The 15,774-nt window shown below is 34.2% G+C and overlaps 2 protein-coding genes across 2 annotated transcripts; one reads left to right on the forward strand and one right to left on the reverse strand.

Moving 5' to 3' along the window:
* The first annotated feature begins 4,244 nt into the window (after positions 1 to 4,244).
* Positions 4,245 to 7,082, forward strand: LOC9319951 (triacylglycerol lipase 1). Its single transcript, XM_002883838.2, has 9 exons — positions 4,245 to 4,481; positions 4,578 to 4,682; positions 4,769 to 4,909; positions 5,180 to 5,290; positions 5,372 to 5,515; positions 5,588 to 5,628; positions 5,720 to 5,796; positions 6,321 to 6,416; positions 6,545 to 7,082. The coding sequence occupies exons 1-9, from the start codon at positions 4,338 to 4,340 to the stop codon at positions 6,865 to 6,867; spliced, it is 1,182 nt and encodes a 393-aa protein (XP_002883884.1). The 5' UTR covers positions 4,245 to 4,337; the 3' UTR covers positions 6,868 to 7,082.
* Positions 7,083 to 7,339: 257 nt separating this feature from the next.
* Positions 7,340 to 10,748, reverse strand: LOC9319952 (protein unc-50 homolog). Its single transcript, XM_002885905.2, has 10 exons — positions 10,452 to 10,748; positions 9,906 to 9,973; positions 9,467 to 9,492; positions 9,072 to 9,162; positions 8,879 to 8,974; positions 8,444 to 8,512; positions 8,189 to 8,247; positions 7,977 to 8,099; positions 7,813 to 7,884; positions 7,340 to 7,723 (listed from the first exon to the last, which is right to left on the reverse strand). Exons 1-10 carry the CDS (start codon positions 10,539 to 10,541, stop codon positions 7,659 to 7,661), a joined length of 759 nt encoding a protein of 252 aa, XP_002885951.1. The 5' UTR covers positions 10,542 to 10,748; the 3' UTR covers positions 7,340 to 7,658.
* Between the last annotated feature and the right edge of the window lie 5,026 nt (positions 10,749 to 15,774).

Raw genomic sequence — 15,774 nt, forward strand, 5'->3', positions numbered from 1 at the left:
GCTGCGAATCAATCCATATGGCCCGTTTATTTACGGGTTTAATATATTTTCCCAAATCTGCCCCATAGTGAGATGATTTGGGCTCGACCCATGGTTTTTGACCTATTTTGACTGTTCTAATTCCTATGAATCGTCTAATTTTTTAGAATTCTAAAACATAAAATTCCATTTTGTAATCATAATTAATATGATTGGTTTAATTATAAACAATTTAATATTTTCTCTACAATTCGTTATTATGAATATTTATAAGTACACTACACGATTCGCTCTACTTAAAACACGCACAATATTAAAATCAACGTATGTAAACCAATATTCTCCCGCGGTGGACCGCAGGTCCGATCCTAGTTTTGAGTAAAAACCCGAACCAAACCGAACGTGATAAAAATTTAGTTAGTTACGTTTATCAATTTAAATATCCAAACCGAACCGAATTGAAAGGTAACCGAACCGAACCAAACCGAAATTCCTAAAATATCCGAATGGTTATTATATTAACATATCCAAACTAACCGAAACCGAACGCAACCGAACCAAAACCGAATGGTTAACTGAATGCCCAGGCCTACATTCCACTAAACACTAGTGAACATTGATTTTCCCATATTTAATTCGAGGTTACCATTATCAAGATTTTTTTTTTTTTTCATTCTTGTTTCGCTTAGATTGATATATTTTAACATTGAAAAAGAGAAACAAAACTTTTGCTAAAATTAATAAGATTATAAATTAATAAATAGGTGACTTCAGTCAAATTAAACGTTGAGAACGAAGTTAAATAAATCAGCCTTTGGAATAATTTGTAATCTCTTGTACGTTTTCCTAGGGTTGGGCATTCGGGTACGGGGTCGGATTCGGATAAAACCGGATCGGATTCGGATCCTTCGGGTAGAAAAGTTTAGGATCCAATAGGATAAATCTAAAATATCGGTTCAGTTTCGGTTCGGATCCAATCGGTTCAGATCGATTCAGATTTAGAATTTCAGAACCGCTAAATACCCAAAAAAATTGGGTACCCGTCGGGTTCGGATAAATTATACCCGATTATACCCAAATACCCAAAATTGTACTCTAATACCCGAAAGTTTACCCAAATAACCAAAATTTTTACACGAATATCTGATTTTTACCCGAAATTTTATCCTAATATCCGAATTTTTACCCAAAAATTTACTCGAATAACCGAAATTTTGTCCAAACATCCGAAAAACTTACAAATATCGCGTGTATAAATATATTTAGTTTTAAGTATTTAAATATAATGTATTTATTTTTTGATAATTACTCTCGGATATTTGGATATAAATATATTTAACTCGAATATTAAATATATATATATATAAAGTTTTTATATGTAATTTCGGGTAATCGGGTATCCGTTCGGGTAATCGGGTACCCGTTCGGATATCGGGTTCGGATTGGGTTTTACCCTATACCCACGGGTACGACAATACAAGATCCAATAGGATAAATAGCTAATATCCGTACCTGCCTCGAACCGGTTTTTTCGAGTCAGTTTTGGTTCGGGTTTTCGGATCTGGGTTTTTTTGTCCAGGCCTACGTTTTCCATTGGAAACCAGACGACTATATACATTGTATTTTATTATTTTAAAGCTCTCACTAAAATTGATATTATAAGTTACTGAATTGTAAGTTAAGTCAGAGATAATAATGATAGAAGCTGATTATGAAGTTTTATGTCGTGGTCGAATAAAAAACACTTTCTTGTAATCATCCATTAACTACACTTTTAAGAAAAAGAGAAGATTTTTTTTTTTTTTGAGCAAATTAATCCACGAGAAGATGAGATTCATATCCGTTGACAAAAAATCCAATTTAGGAAACAGAGGATAAAAGGGTAATTTCACAAATTTCAGATAGAAACAGTTCCGTCTCCGGCGACGATGAAACTCGTCGCCGTTTTGACCACTTTTACGATCTTCTACGGCGAAACACAGTCCCATCTCCTCCATGGATCTCCGGTCAATTCTCTCTGCGCTGATCTCATTGATCCCGCTAATTACACCTGCACTGAACACAATGTAAATATCAATGGGTATAGTTTTTGAAAACCCGTGGATATCGGGTCGGTCCGGGTAATACCTGTTACCCAAACAGGGTACCCGAATACCCAAACATATAATTAAATATCAAAAATATTAATTATATATAATTTTAATATAATTTAATTATCTAGAATTACAGTTATAAATCTAAATATGTCAATTAACTTTAAACTTAAATATCCAAAACAACCAAACTATCTAAAAATTATTTGTTATGTTTGTCAAAATTTAGCAAAATGTATTCAAATATAACTAAATTTATTAAAATTTAACAAATTTTTAAGGTTTTTTTGGGTACCCGATATTTAACGTATAAAACCCGACATTTCACATATAAAATACACGAACCGAACGGATATCCATATTTCGGGTATTTATAGGGTCTAAAATTTTTTACACAAACCGATCCGAATCCGACGATACCCGAACCGGACCGGAACCGAATTTTTAAAAAGACCCGAATGGATCGTAAATTTATTATCCATTTAACCCGAATCCGAACGGGTTACCCATATGTCCAGGCCTAATATCTATCGATAGAGATGCTCAAATGATAGAAACTAAGTTTTAAGTCGTGGTCGAATAAAAAAATACTTTCTTGTAATCATTCATTAACTATGTTATTTTTCTTGTTGACAAAAAAAAAGTGTTATTTTTCTTTCAAGTATAGAGTGTAAATGGTAACATCGAAAAAATATTCAGCTGAATTCAGCCAGATTCAGCAATTCCGCAGTTACCATTTGCATAAAACTAAATTTAGCTACATTCAACAGTTCTCCCAACACCAAAAAGATACATAGTATGTTTATTTCAGGTAAAAATTCGGATTATAGCGATTACACAACTCGAATTAAAATATTTTGGATATCAAAAATTACACATCAAATTTATATTTTAAAATAAGTCAGATCATACAAATACGATATATGAATAATTCAGATACATAAAATCATTATCAGAATAGACAAGAGACGAATTTATGTTCGGATAACTGTAGATAACTTTAGATAATTTAAATAACTTTTAGATAATTAAATATATTTTTTCAAAATTTCGCAAAAACAACTCATACTTATGCTAAAATAAATATTTAAAATATCAAATTTTTTAAAAATTCTTAATCATCCTAATCATATTAATGATTTTAAACTACTAGAGAACAATTAACAATCAGTTAGATAATCTATACTATATTATCATGTTTATTTTTTCAATTAAATTTTCAATAAAACTTTGACAAAGCTTTTTATTAATTAATTACATAGTTCAAAAAATTAAATTTGGAAGAACAACTTAATTTTGCTAACAATATATTTTTAATAATAATATGAATTATAGTATTTATTTATAGTATAAGAGTTAATTAGACTATTAGATGATTTTATCTATTTTATTTAGATATTTTTCTTAGTTATTATATTAATATTCATAATTATTTGACGATATTTTTCAATTAAAGTCTTAATTATTTCGACAGCACTGCTAAAAATCACAAAAAAAAATTCAGCTAGATTCAGCGGTTACCATTTGAAAATGTAAAAATTCAGCCAGATTCAGCTAAAAATCACTAAAAATTCAGCCAGATTCAGCAATTCAGCCGGATTCAGCTAGATTCCTCGGTTACCATTTAGACCCATAGTTATGAATGATTACAAGAAAGTGTTTTTATTCGACCACGAGTTAAAGCTTCATGATCACCTTCTATCATTATTATTTCTTACTTAAATCACAATTCATTAATTTATGAATTAATTACGGATTTTGCCATTTTTTATAATGGTATTTATGGATTTTGCCATTTTTTGAATAGTTTGTGGATTTTGCTATTTTTCAGGTTCCAAAAATATGATTTAATATGCGTTTCACTCGTTATGTTTGGGTTTAGTCGGTTCCATTTGTTCTTAGAGTTTAGTATTTGGTATAAAGTACGTATTTTTGCAAAAAAAAAACATAAATACGTACATTTTTAAGTGTTAAAAAATGGCAAAATCCGTAAACTATTCAAAAATGACATTTTCGTAAGTTTTCCCCAAAAAATGGCATTTTAGACAATAATCTCTTAATTTATAATATCAATTTTAGTGAGAGCTTTAAAATAATATAATATTTCTTCTATTTCAAAGGGCAAAAATAAAAAAAACAAAATAAAAATCTACGAGAAGATAAGATTCATTTCCGTTGACAATAAAAAAAATCCCATTTAGGAAAGAGCGGACAAAACAGTAATTTCTCAAATTTCAGATTGAAACAGTTCCGTCACCGGCGACGATGAAATGGTTGCTCGTCGCCGTATTGACCGCTTTTACGATCTTCTCCGCCGTAACACAGTCCCATCTCCTCCATGGATCTCCGGTCAATTCTCTCTGCGCTGATCTCATTCATCCCGCTAATTACTCCTGCACTGAACACACTGTAAATATCTCCTCATCTTCTATTACCACTCTCTCTTAGAATCAAGATTTCATTGAATCAGTCGTAGAAAAATCTCAACTTTATTTGGTTTTGTAGATTCAAACAAAGGATGGTTACATATTAGCTCTTCAACGTGTAGCTTCTCTTGGTCCAAGACTTCAATATGGTCCACCTGTTTTGCTTCAACACGGATTATTTATGGTAAATCTTGTTTAAAGGCTTCTCTTTTCTTGGTGAAATTGCTAAAAATCTTATCTTTTTTGGTGGGTTTTTGTTTTTGTTATTAGGCTGGAGATGTGTGGTTCTTGAATTCACCAAAAGAGTCACTTGGTTTCGTTCTTGCTGATCATGGGTTTGATGTTTGGGTTGGAAATGTTCGTGGTACACGTTATAGTTATGGACATGTAACTTTGTCTGAAACTGATAAGGTATGCAAGAACTTATCTTGTATTTGTTCCTCTTTATGTATAAGCTTCACCTGAAAATGTCCATTTTAGGTTTGGTACAACATTTCATGTGTATGTTTCTCTGCTTTCACTTCTTTGATGTTGAGGAATAGTTTAAGAATATGGCCATTGTTCATGAGGCTTATTGGTGATTCCTTATGCCTGATTTGATGTTAGTAAAAGCGATTAATGCTGGCAAGAACAGGAGATGTGAATAATGTAGTTGACATTATAATGCTTATATATATGCAGGAATTTTGGGACTGGAGTTGGCAAGATTTGGCCATGTATGACTTGGCAGAAATGATTCAGTATCTATATTCAATTTCAAACTCCAAAATTTTCCTTGTTGGACATTCTCAGGTTATTATTATTCTCTTGAAATCATATAAGTGTGCCCTTTTGTTGATTTTTATAAGCTAACTCTTTTTATTTTTTTGACAGGGGACTATCATGTCTTTTGCTGCTCTTACTCAGCCGCATGTTGCGGAAATGGTTGAAGCAGCTGCGTTGCTTTGTCCAATATCATATTTGGATCATGTTACAGCTCCACTTGTTGAAAGAATGGTTTTTATGCATCTCGATCAGGTATTCATGGCTCTTGAATATCATTAAAGCGATTTTAGAGAATCAAGTTAACACGTTTGCTACTCTTTACAGATGGTTGTTGCTCTTGGGCTGCATCAAATAAACTTTAGAAGGTTGTGACTTTTGTCTTGTAGTTTTTGGGTGTGTTGATATAGTGCGACGTTTCTTTACTAACCATCTGGTGGATTTATTATGTGTTTCCAGTGATATGTTAGTTAAACTTGTCGACTCATTATGCGAAGGGCATATGGATTGCACTGATTTCCTCACATCCATAACAGGTTTTTTTTTTCTCTTCCTCTCATCTCCCTGTAGTGATACATTGACATGACATTCTATTTATATATCAGTTCGATAAGTATGCTTGTGAGAAGAAGAACAGAGAAACATATAACAATGTGAAAAATAGCGGAAAGTATTTAAAATTTTGTTTCTTTGAACTGAAGAAACAAAGGTTTTAGGATTATGTAATGCGAGCTCTCACCCTTTTCACCCAAATCAAGCTTGATTGCTAAACCCCATCAGCTCTGTACATTTGTTATCGTCTCTAGATGTCAATAATTAAGGCGTAGTTTCATTATGCCTTGTGTATTTTGTTCATCAATGGAATTAAAAACTTCTCAAGCTTAAGCACTTACTACTCTAGTTAAAGAGACCAACGAGCAGAAGCCAGGCAGTACATGAGACGAGCAAGTGTCCAAAGCTTGTTTTGGCTATAATTAGCCTCCATGTCCTTTGATACTTTCTGTGCATGAATTTGCGCCTTTTTGAATCTTTCTTTTGAACTAATATCAACGAATGGCAGGGACGAATTGTTGTTTCAACGCCTCGAGGATAGAATACTATCTAGATTACGAGCCTCACCCATCATCTGTCAAGAATATTCGACATCTTTTCCAAAGTAAGATTTCTAATCCTATAATCCTTGATTTAACTTGTTCATTGCCATAGCTTTTTGTGTGTTCCTTACTCAGACTCCCTTTTGATTTCCATATTACTGTATTCAATCTTTACGATCATTTACTCCAGTGATTCGGAAGGGGACCTTTGCACAATACGACTATGGGTATCTAAAAAATCTACGGATTTATGGGATGTCGAAACCTCCAGAATTCAAACTCAGCCTCATCCCGGCATCATTACCAATGTGGATGGGTTACGGTGGAACTGATGGTTTAGCAGATGTTACAGATGTGGAACATACTCTCGCGGAACTACCTTCCAGACCAGAGTTACTATATCTTGAGGATTATGGTCACATTGACTTTGTGCTTGGCACAAGTGCTAAAGAAGATGTCTATAAGCACATGATTCAATTTTTTAGAGCAAGGAGAAAGTCTAGTAGCTGGTAAAATACTCAATACACTGCTCTGCTTTGCACATATCTATTTTCACGAAAATATAAGTACGCATCTGATTGTAAATATTTCCTTAATGGTCGAAATTTTATGTTTGAAAGAGCTACATAGTACCAATCTAGATATGAAGAGATAGAACAGTCCAGTGAGTGACTCGAGGTGAAATATATTGGTCGTTGATGAGTTTAGAGAAATTACTACACATTTCATGTGTGATCTGTCTCCTACTTGTTACCAGTCATTTATATACGTTTACATCCGATGTTTGTTCGTGTGGCTAAGTTAATATTTGCATTTGGATGAAAAAATCGATTGCATTCAAAAACATTTTGATATTTTAGATGAAAAAGAATGAGCATTTGTATGCAAATTTTGCATCCAAAAATTACTTAATTTGTTGACCATATAGAGATGATCATCAGATCAAATATCTGACGGGTCGGTCCTTTAGTAAAACATTACAGAATTCGCGAGAGATCATGAGTTTTGTACTTAAGGCTCAATGAAACCAACGGTCGATCGCAACACTGTAACATATGAATTACCTAATTCGCGGGGAAAAAAAACACTACATTTAACAGAGCACTTGCTAAAAGGAGTCATGTTTAGAAAATGTCACTGGTTCTATTAAGTAGCCTTTTGAAGTTGTACCAGAAACTGAGCATTACTATGATCTGTTACGGGTAAAAAAAAGAAAATCATACTCTCTCAATCTTCTTGTTCCTTACTTGAATGATGTATGTGCAGTGCAAAAGCCCTTAGGATTCGATTGATGTGGCTGTTTTTTATAACCTTTGGCTGAAGTACATGTTCATGAAGTATCTTGATGGGTTGAATCCGCTTAAGATCACTGCAAAAATGGAAAACAAACTTAAGATGATGTTTACGCCTCTTTACGAAGAGGAAATCTGTGAAACCAATGAATTTGATTGAGCTTACGAATAGGGGACAGGACAATCACGACCCCGATTGGGTAGAGGAAGAAAGTTGTTCGCTCCAAAAATGGAAGCACTGTATGGATTCATAACAAACAATGTTTAGCTCGAAAATTTTACAGCATCTCAGTTGTGAAACAAGGAAACAAGGGAATTTATGAGATTAACCGTCATATCCTAGGAAGTTAAGATAATGGTAGTACGAAGCCCCGACCATGAAAAGCAGATTCGATAGCAGTAAAGGGATGAATCCGTGCGTTATCAGCAATGGCGATAAGAAATAATGTACGACTGCAACAAAAGACGCAACTATAAGTCATGAATCTCTTTGCAGAGATCCCGGTTTGAGAATTGAGTAATGTGTTTGATGATGAAATTACCGTAGAGCAGCACAAACATTGGAAAGAACGAGTTGCAGTGAACATCAAATGTATAGAGCCTATAGAGAAATGCATAAAAGACAATTCATGAACATACTCACACAGATAGAGATTATAAGAAAGAGAAACTATGGTATGGATACTGAACTACAAACACGAAATTTTCTGTTTTGGAGGTTCTAACACTTTTTAGAAACGAAAAAGTTAACCAAAGAAAGAGGAGATGAAAAGATAAGATTCAGTCCATAAACTTACCATTCAACGCGTTGTTCCACCACATGACTGTTTGGAGTCTCCTCGCGAAGGTAGGAGTTTGTCAAAAACCTGGTAATCCATATCTTGGGTCAGAGAAACAGTTTAGATTTGATGTAAGAAACGACTCAAAATGAGGTAGAACTACAAGGAAGAAAACTATAGAAAAGGATCCAGGTTTGTGCAGAAGTGGTTTTCACAAAACTGGCAATGTTCACAAGAGGGGTTTCAGTACCAAATCTTAAGAGTGCTCGTCTTGCATGGTATAATGAACAAAACAAGAATAATAAGATCAGATAAGTGACTCCAGTAGTAAAGGGAGTAACAGTGTTTATAGCACGAATGAGAATAACAGACATCGAGCAAGTATAACATTTAAGCCGCGTAAGAGGTTTACACCAACAAATGTCTGTCTATGCAATCATAGAAACTACTTACCAACAGCATGTAGCTATAACTGCTCCAGTGATTAAGAAATGGGTGAGCAAAACTGAAACAACTACGACGACAGCATGAGAGCCACTATGGTCATACCTGAAGTAGAGACAACAGATTTAAATCAACAAAAATCAGAATGAAATCTTCTTCCAAAGCAATATCTCTCTCACTCTAAAATATACAAAATACTTACGTGACACAATAGGCTACAGTTGCAACAACAAGAAGCAGGCTACAGATCACAATAAACGCAGGGTCATCACGTGCCCATTGGTTCTTAGTTTCTGAGAGAAAGAAAGAATAAGAGTAATTATAGAAAATGCACTAAAATTTTCAAGCCATACCAAACTTGAGCTTATCCTTAACAGGCACTAGCGTTAAATTTTGAGTAAAGACGAGGAGGAGATAATGCAAAAAGCTGGACAACTAGAAAAATTTCACAAGGGGATGCTTCTCCACTTGCTAGGTATTCATTGTAAAACTGGGTGGCTCAAGGTACTTTCAGAAACGGAAAGGTAAATCATATACACGCAAAAATAAAAGCTGGTTGCAGTAGGATAAGGGTTTGCTAATGAAAGCTGAGCTTACGTTTGTGATACTTGGTGTGTTGATAGCTGATGCCGTAGCGCCCACATGCAAAAATATAAAAAGTACGAGAATAAGAACTAGTAATCAACTCACCACATAGTAACTTAACTAAAAATATACCAACTTGTTGGATTAGACTACCCTATAGATATTCTCAAAAGTACATATAAGCCGTACAAAGATTTTAAACTCTCTTCAATTTCATATTGCAAAGGTGAAGTGAAACCACCTCAAACTCTATTCGCCTAGAACCTTATACGGTTAATTGGTAATTCCATCCTAATCCGTTCTTGGTTTCCCCCCATCATCCTTTCAAATGGAACAGCTTTAATGGTTATTGTTACCATCTATTGGTTTATGTAGAAAAAACTTGTTCTCATTTAGTGGCATAGAAAAAGGAACCATCAACACAAGAAATGAAAGTATCTCAAAGACTTACACAACTTTCGGAGATGTACAAAGGTTAAGCATTTGCCAGAAAGTATATTCAACATCCATTTGCTGCCACTGCAATGAACAAAAAAAGACTGTGATCACAAAACGAGAAAGGGAAAAAAAAATCCATGGCCCCAAAGTCAAACTCGAACACGATGTAATATACATCATAGTGTATGATCACATACAAATTTTACCATTTATAATTACATCAATGCTTAGAAATTCCCAAACTAGATGATCTCTACCTCAACATCAGTATCACTCATAAGAACAAAATGTTACCCAAACCCAATCTTGTTTAATTATCAGATCATCACATTCCAACGTAATTTCCAGCAAGTGATCAACATATCCACCACTTCATCAGAAATTGCTAAAGCTAAAGTGACACTGCGGAGCCAAAATAACAAATCGATTCAGCTAAATCCGAGGTTTTCTCATCCTCTACCCGTAATTCAATCTAAGAAAATGATGAATCTATGTAATAATCGACCTAAATCTGAGATCAATCCACGATAAAGCTCGAGATGTTTATGAGAAAGAGAACCTTGACGATACGACGAAAGTACTGAAGGAACATTGGATTAGCTCGGGATGAAGAAGATGAAGAACGAGATCTGGAAGTTGTGGGCAACATCTTCTCCTCCCTTGTTCCTGATCCAGATTTTGATTCTTCTTCTTCGTTCGTATTGTTGTTCTTCGTTCTTCTTCTTCTTCAGATCGTTTTGATTCGAAAGATCTCTCTGGTTCTCTGCGTTTTCCTTTTGGTTATTCGGGTTTAGGGATTGTTCGCTTATACCGCAATCGCACTCAGACGCTTCATTTGGCAGTTGCGTTTGGTACAAATTACTTGACTGGTTTAAACGCACGGACACTAAGCCTCGGCACAAATATGGATCCATATAGAACCGAACTGAACCGAACCAAAATTGATGGATTCGGTTCAGTTCCGATTCTAGTGAAATCTTGAATCAAAGATCCATGGGTATCGGTTCGGTTCGGATAGGAACCGATATCCATTCGCGTACCCAAAAAATATAGCCCATTAACTTATATTTATATAACCCAAAGTCTCAAACCCATCTAAACCTAAACATAACTATCTACGCCCAACATCCTACCATGTATCTCTCTTACCCTCTTATATATTTCTGTGAAACTTAAAGAAGAACTCTAGTTTGTTCTCTCATTCTCAAAGAAAGAGACGCCGGAGAGAACAACTCTCTCTTTCGAACCATTGCAAATCGAAGACAAATCTTCTTTTGGTGTCTTTAAAACTTGTGTTTTGTAGTATTTTTGAAACTTTGGGTGTCTTTTGACTTATTACTTTCCAAGTTTCAACTATTTTTTGAATTCGTAATGGTATGATGACTAATATATGATATTGCATTGCATACTTGCATAATTGCATTTGAATTTTGCATTATGATTCTATTGTTTTTTTGGTTCCAAAAATACCCGAAACAATTTGGTTCCTAATCGGTTCCAAAATTTATTATCCAAACCGAACCGAATAGGAACCGAACCAGAATCGAACCGATTTTGATTTAGTTCCAATATGGTTCCTAAATCTCGGAACCAAAATACTTGGAACCAAATACCCAAACGCCCAGGCCTACCGGACACCGGTTGTGGGAGTTTGTGGAAGCGAGCGGTTGCGGTTTTAAACGTTATTTAACGTTTTGACCGACTGATTTAGTGGTTGAAACGATTTACGACTAGTTGATCAGTGGGTACGATAACAATTAAACTAAAATTTACCGAAATAAATATAATATATAATTGTGAAAAGGTATAAAAACACCAAAAATTATATTTATGCAAAAGTATAAATTTTTTAAACATGATTAATAATTAAAAACCATACATAATTAATAAATAATTCAATTATTAAACAAATGAATTTTATAGTGAAACAAAAATAATTATTAATATTGGAAAACTAAAGTTAGATAATGATTATTTTCTTAGAATTAACCTGAATAAATGTATATATATATATATATATATATAACTTAAATAAGGAAACATAGCAAATGAAAATAATCATTATCTAACTTTAGTTTTCCAATAAGAAAAAATATATATATATATATATATATATAAGACTTGATAATCTATATTTTAATTTGCTATGTTTCCTTATTTTAGTTTCTTTTATTTTTTAAATCAACCGCAACCATAAACGCTTGCGGGAAGAACCTTTTGAAATCTAGCGATTTCGAGCGGTCCGAACCAATATGGAGTGGTTTCTATGATTGGTACCAACCGCTAACAACCGCTAGGCGAGTAATAGCGGACAATAGCGGGAGAACCAATCAACACCTAAACCGTTCCATTAAAAGGGAGAAAAATGCTAACAAAAAATCCAAGCTAATTTTAATTTGGAAGTTTAATATCTAATATTTTTGGATTGGAATAAAAATACCCTATTTATTAAATTGTTGTCAGTAAACATACTATCTTTTAATTGTTGGTCGAATCGGACGTACACGTTAATCCGGTTGACGGAATTTCTAAACCGGGATTAATGGTTAACAACACATGGTTAATTGGGCTAAGCAAAAGACTACATAAATCTTCTTCTAGTTGGCATAGATGTGCCTAACACAATGCCTATGTTCTGGCTTAGGAAGTAAGTCAACAATTGCATTGAGCAATCCCTCCTACTTATCCGAAATCATAGTCAAACCACTAAATACACCTAAATCCAAATCCATCTTTAGCTTCTCAACAAACCAAACCCATGAGTCATTGTCCTCCACCCTAACTACAACCCAAGCTATAGGGTAAATTCTATTATTTGCATCCCTCCCAACAGCTACTAGAATTTGACCTTCAGTTCTCATTTCAAGAATGATCCATCTAGTCCAATGATAGGTCGACAGCAACTCTTTCATGTTCTTCTTAAAGCATCAAAACATATGTAAAACTTGTCAAACTGTTAGCTTACCAAACGCTTGAGGATTGGTCACAATCTCTGTGTAGGTATGCGAGATTACCCTGATCCTAACTCTATAAGTCCACTTTAATTTTGCATTTCCATTTAGATTCTTAACAAAAAAAACTTTTCTCCCAATACCTTATTTTTTTTCAGATTTTTTTTTCATTTCTAGTTAACCTTAAATCAAAAAAAAAAAAGACAAAATACAAATACGATTGGAGTACCAGCTTTGAAATCCATGATCATGGTATTTGGGTACAAAAATAAAGCATTGATAATTGGGCTGTCATTTTGCTTGAACAACGATGTTATCAGTTTATAGCAAATAGACATATAGAACCAAGCTTTGATAAGCCTTGTTAATTTGTTGAAACATAGTTGTAAAAGAATTCCCTTCTTTAGAATATCATCGTTTCCACTTTTGCAAAAATAACCAAAATAATACGAACTCCATCACTCAAGAACCCAAAAAAGCCATGGCAAGGCGTAGATAGTTGGAACGAATATCATCATTAGCGGCGTTTCATCCGAGACTGACGCAACACCCAATTCACTTAAACCCACTTACACAATCAAAAATTGAAACATATTAAAATGAAACCATTATCGAATCTTGTTACTTATACCTTATCACCTGATGTATGAAAGCATAAACCATAGCCCTCTCCCTCTTAATAGCTCCTTCTTGCTCCATCAGTTCCTTTAAACTTGAGAGACTACCACATAAACCTACACATCAACAAGATTAACATAATTAAAGTAATGTACAATAGTCTTACTGGAAACTCATGTATTTGATTACCCAGTTTTCCGAATTATCTTTACCTCTGGACTGCTTCGCATGATCTTTTTAGCTCAGTTGAGTCTAAAGGTGCTCTGCGATAAGCTCTTACACTAGACTGATCACAAACAAGAGCTTACATACACCTAAGTGTAACAACTGCTTGTTTCCTAATTTGTCTGCTACGGAATTGCTTGACTTGCCACAACAGCTTTCAATACTCTAAACATCAATCCTGCCAAAGGAAAAAAGACCAAACTCATAGAACTTTTAGATGCTAGAATCAGAGACAAAACACCAACAACTTTCACCTCCGTTGGTCTTGATCTTGCTAGTTGCCTTCCTGACTCTAGCAAAACTTGCAGTCCAAGAGTTGCCATCACGAAAGCAAACACAATGATGCCTTGTAAATTTGAAGCATGTATCATTATCAATTCAATTTTCTTGTGGGACAAGTAAGTTCGTAGAAAAAATAGGTCAAATGAATCAGAATTAAAAACCAAACAAAGAAGTTAATAGAGAAAAACAGAAAAAGCATACCACATGTTGCATCCGATGCTTACCGATTGGATAGTGAAACTAGTTTAGTTTTCTCATAGCATTAGCTGTAAACCAGTGGATAAAACCAGACAAGAGATCCAAGAGAGAGCCCAAAGTTGAAGCAATCACAGCCACAAAAGCACCAAACCTTTTTCACAATAATTACATACACGTTTAAAACCCTATGTTCAACAATTACACATTTGCAAAATACCTTTTCATTTGTGATACTTGGTCATTTTGCATTTGTGGAATTACACATTTACACATTATCCATTATTTGTTCGTTTCACAATAATGGGTTTTAAATGTTCAACAATTACACATTTGCATAATCACTTTTTATGTTTTCATACACACGATTAAAGTTTTCATCCCAATTCACAAGTCATGGTCGATGATCATGTTACATACACGTCTATACACATCGACACTTTATGGATTGAGCGAAGATCACAAAAAAGAAAAAAAAACATGATCGAAGGGGAGAAATTGGTGGGCTCAAACTCTTACAAGAAAGAGAAATAGAAAGAACAGACAAACTATCTAAATATCTATTCTTTTAGCTTAAACACTTTATATTTTGAACTGATGGAGTAATATATTTTTGATGTCTAAAACTCTTGCTTGTTGAGCTTCAACCACGGGTCGTGCCTGCAAACAGATCAACTGAAACCATCAAGAGCCAAAAACTAAATGAACGTTCCTCAAACAAAATTAAAATAGTGAACTCCATTTATGTACCTTCTTAGCTTCCTTTTTTGAGCATTGAAGTAGCTCTAGTAATTTGTAGAAATTTATCTAATCAAACCCTGAGGTAAACAAAAATGAAACAAACAATTTCAGAATTTTTTTTTTAATTCAAATTAAAGTCTTTAGCAAGTGGATTCTATTCACAAATTATGTAACAATATAAATTACAAATCTTTAGCAAGGACACCGAGGATATGCTCCATCTTCATGGAGCATAACAATATAATACAAATAATAATTGGATAGTACAAGAAACTTATGTTAGAAGAAACAACCTATGATACTTGTAATTGAGAGGTTTTACTAAACCTAAGACCTTTTGCTGGGAGATGTATAACATGACGAGTAGGAAATGGCAGTGATGCGAGTTTCTGGTTTGATTCGTGAACAACAATGGATCATATCCTGAATTTTTTGGGACAGAGGGACTTCGACACCTACGCTTACCTCTACACTCAAGAGTGGCTAATGCATACGATTCAAACGGATCATTTTCATGCAGGCCTTACTTGGAATATTTAAAGCCTAGAGCAAACAAACTGTCTTGGGCTAATGTTATTTGTTTCAAAAGGGCCCAATGTATTATTTTATGATGTGGGTTGCTCAATATGATGAGATAGGCATGTGCATTCGGGTACCCGTTCGGGTTCGGTCCTTTTTTTTCGGGTATCAGGTCTATTCGGGTAGGGGGTCGAGACCCATCCGGGTATTCTAAAAATTCGGTTCGGGTTCGGGTATTTTAATAAAAAAGCAAAATACCCGAAAATAACCAAAAATACCCGAAATATTTTCGGGTTCGGGTCGGGTTCGGGTTTTTTTACTCGTATATACCCAAATCTAACCGAAATACCC

The sequence above is a fragment of the Arabidopsis lyrata genome (genome assembly GCF_000004255.2).
Source record: "Arabidopsis lyrata subsp. lyrata unplaced genomic scaffold ARALYscaffold_3, whole genome shotgun sequence".
In the NCBI taxonomy this organism is placed as follows: Eukaryota; Viridiplantae; Streptophyta; class Magnoliopsida; order Brassicales; family Brassicaceae; genus Arabidopsis; species Arabidopsis lyrata.

What these genes read in the sequence shown, in the direction of transcription:
- LOC9319951 (XM_002883838.2), top strand. Translation starts at nt 4,338, where the DNA reads ATGAAATGGTTGCTCGTCGCCGTATTGACCGCTTTTACGATCTTCTCC. An exon ending in ACTCCTGCACTGAACACACT is followed by an intron (nt 4,482 to 4,577) that starts GTAAATATCTCC and finishes TTGGTTTTGTAG; the next exon opens with ATTCAAACAAAGGATGGTTA. An exon ending in CATCAAATAAACTTTAGAAG is followed by an intron (nt 5,629 to 5,719) that starts GTTGTGACTTTT and finishes ATGTGTTTCCAG; the next exon opens with TGATATGTTAGTTAAACTTG.
- LOC9319952 (XM_002885905.2), bottom strand. Translation starts at nt 10,541, where the DNA reads ATGTTGCCCACAACTTCCAGATCTCGTTCTTCATCTTCTTCATCCCGA. An exon ending in TGTACATCTCCGAAAGTTGT is followed by an intron (nt 9,493 to 9,905) that starts GTAAGTCTTTGA and finishes CTACGGCATCAG; the next exon opens with CTATCAACACACCAAGTATC. An exon ending in AATGTTTGTGCTGCTCTACG is followed by an intron (nt 8,100 to 8,188) that starts GTAATTTCATCA and finishes CTTTTGTTGCAG; the next exon opens with TCGTACATTATTTCTTATCG.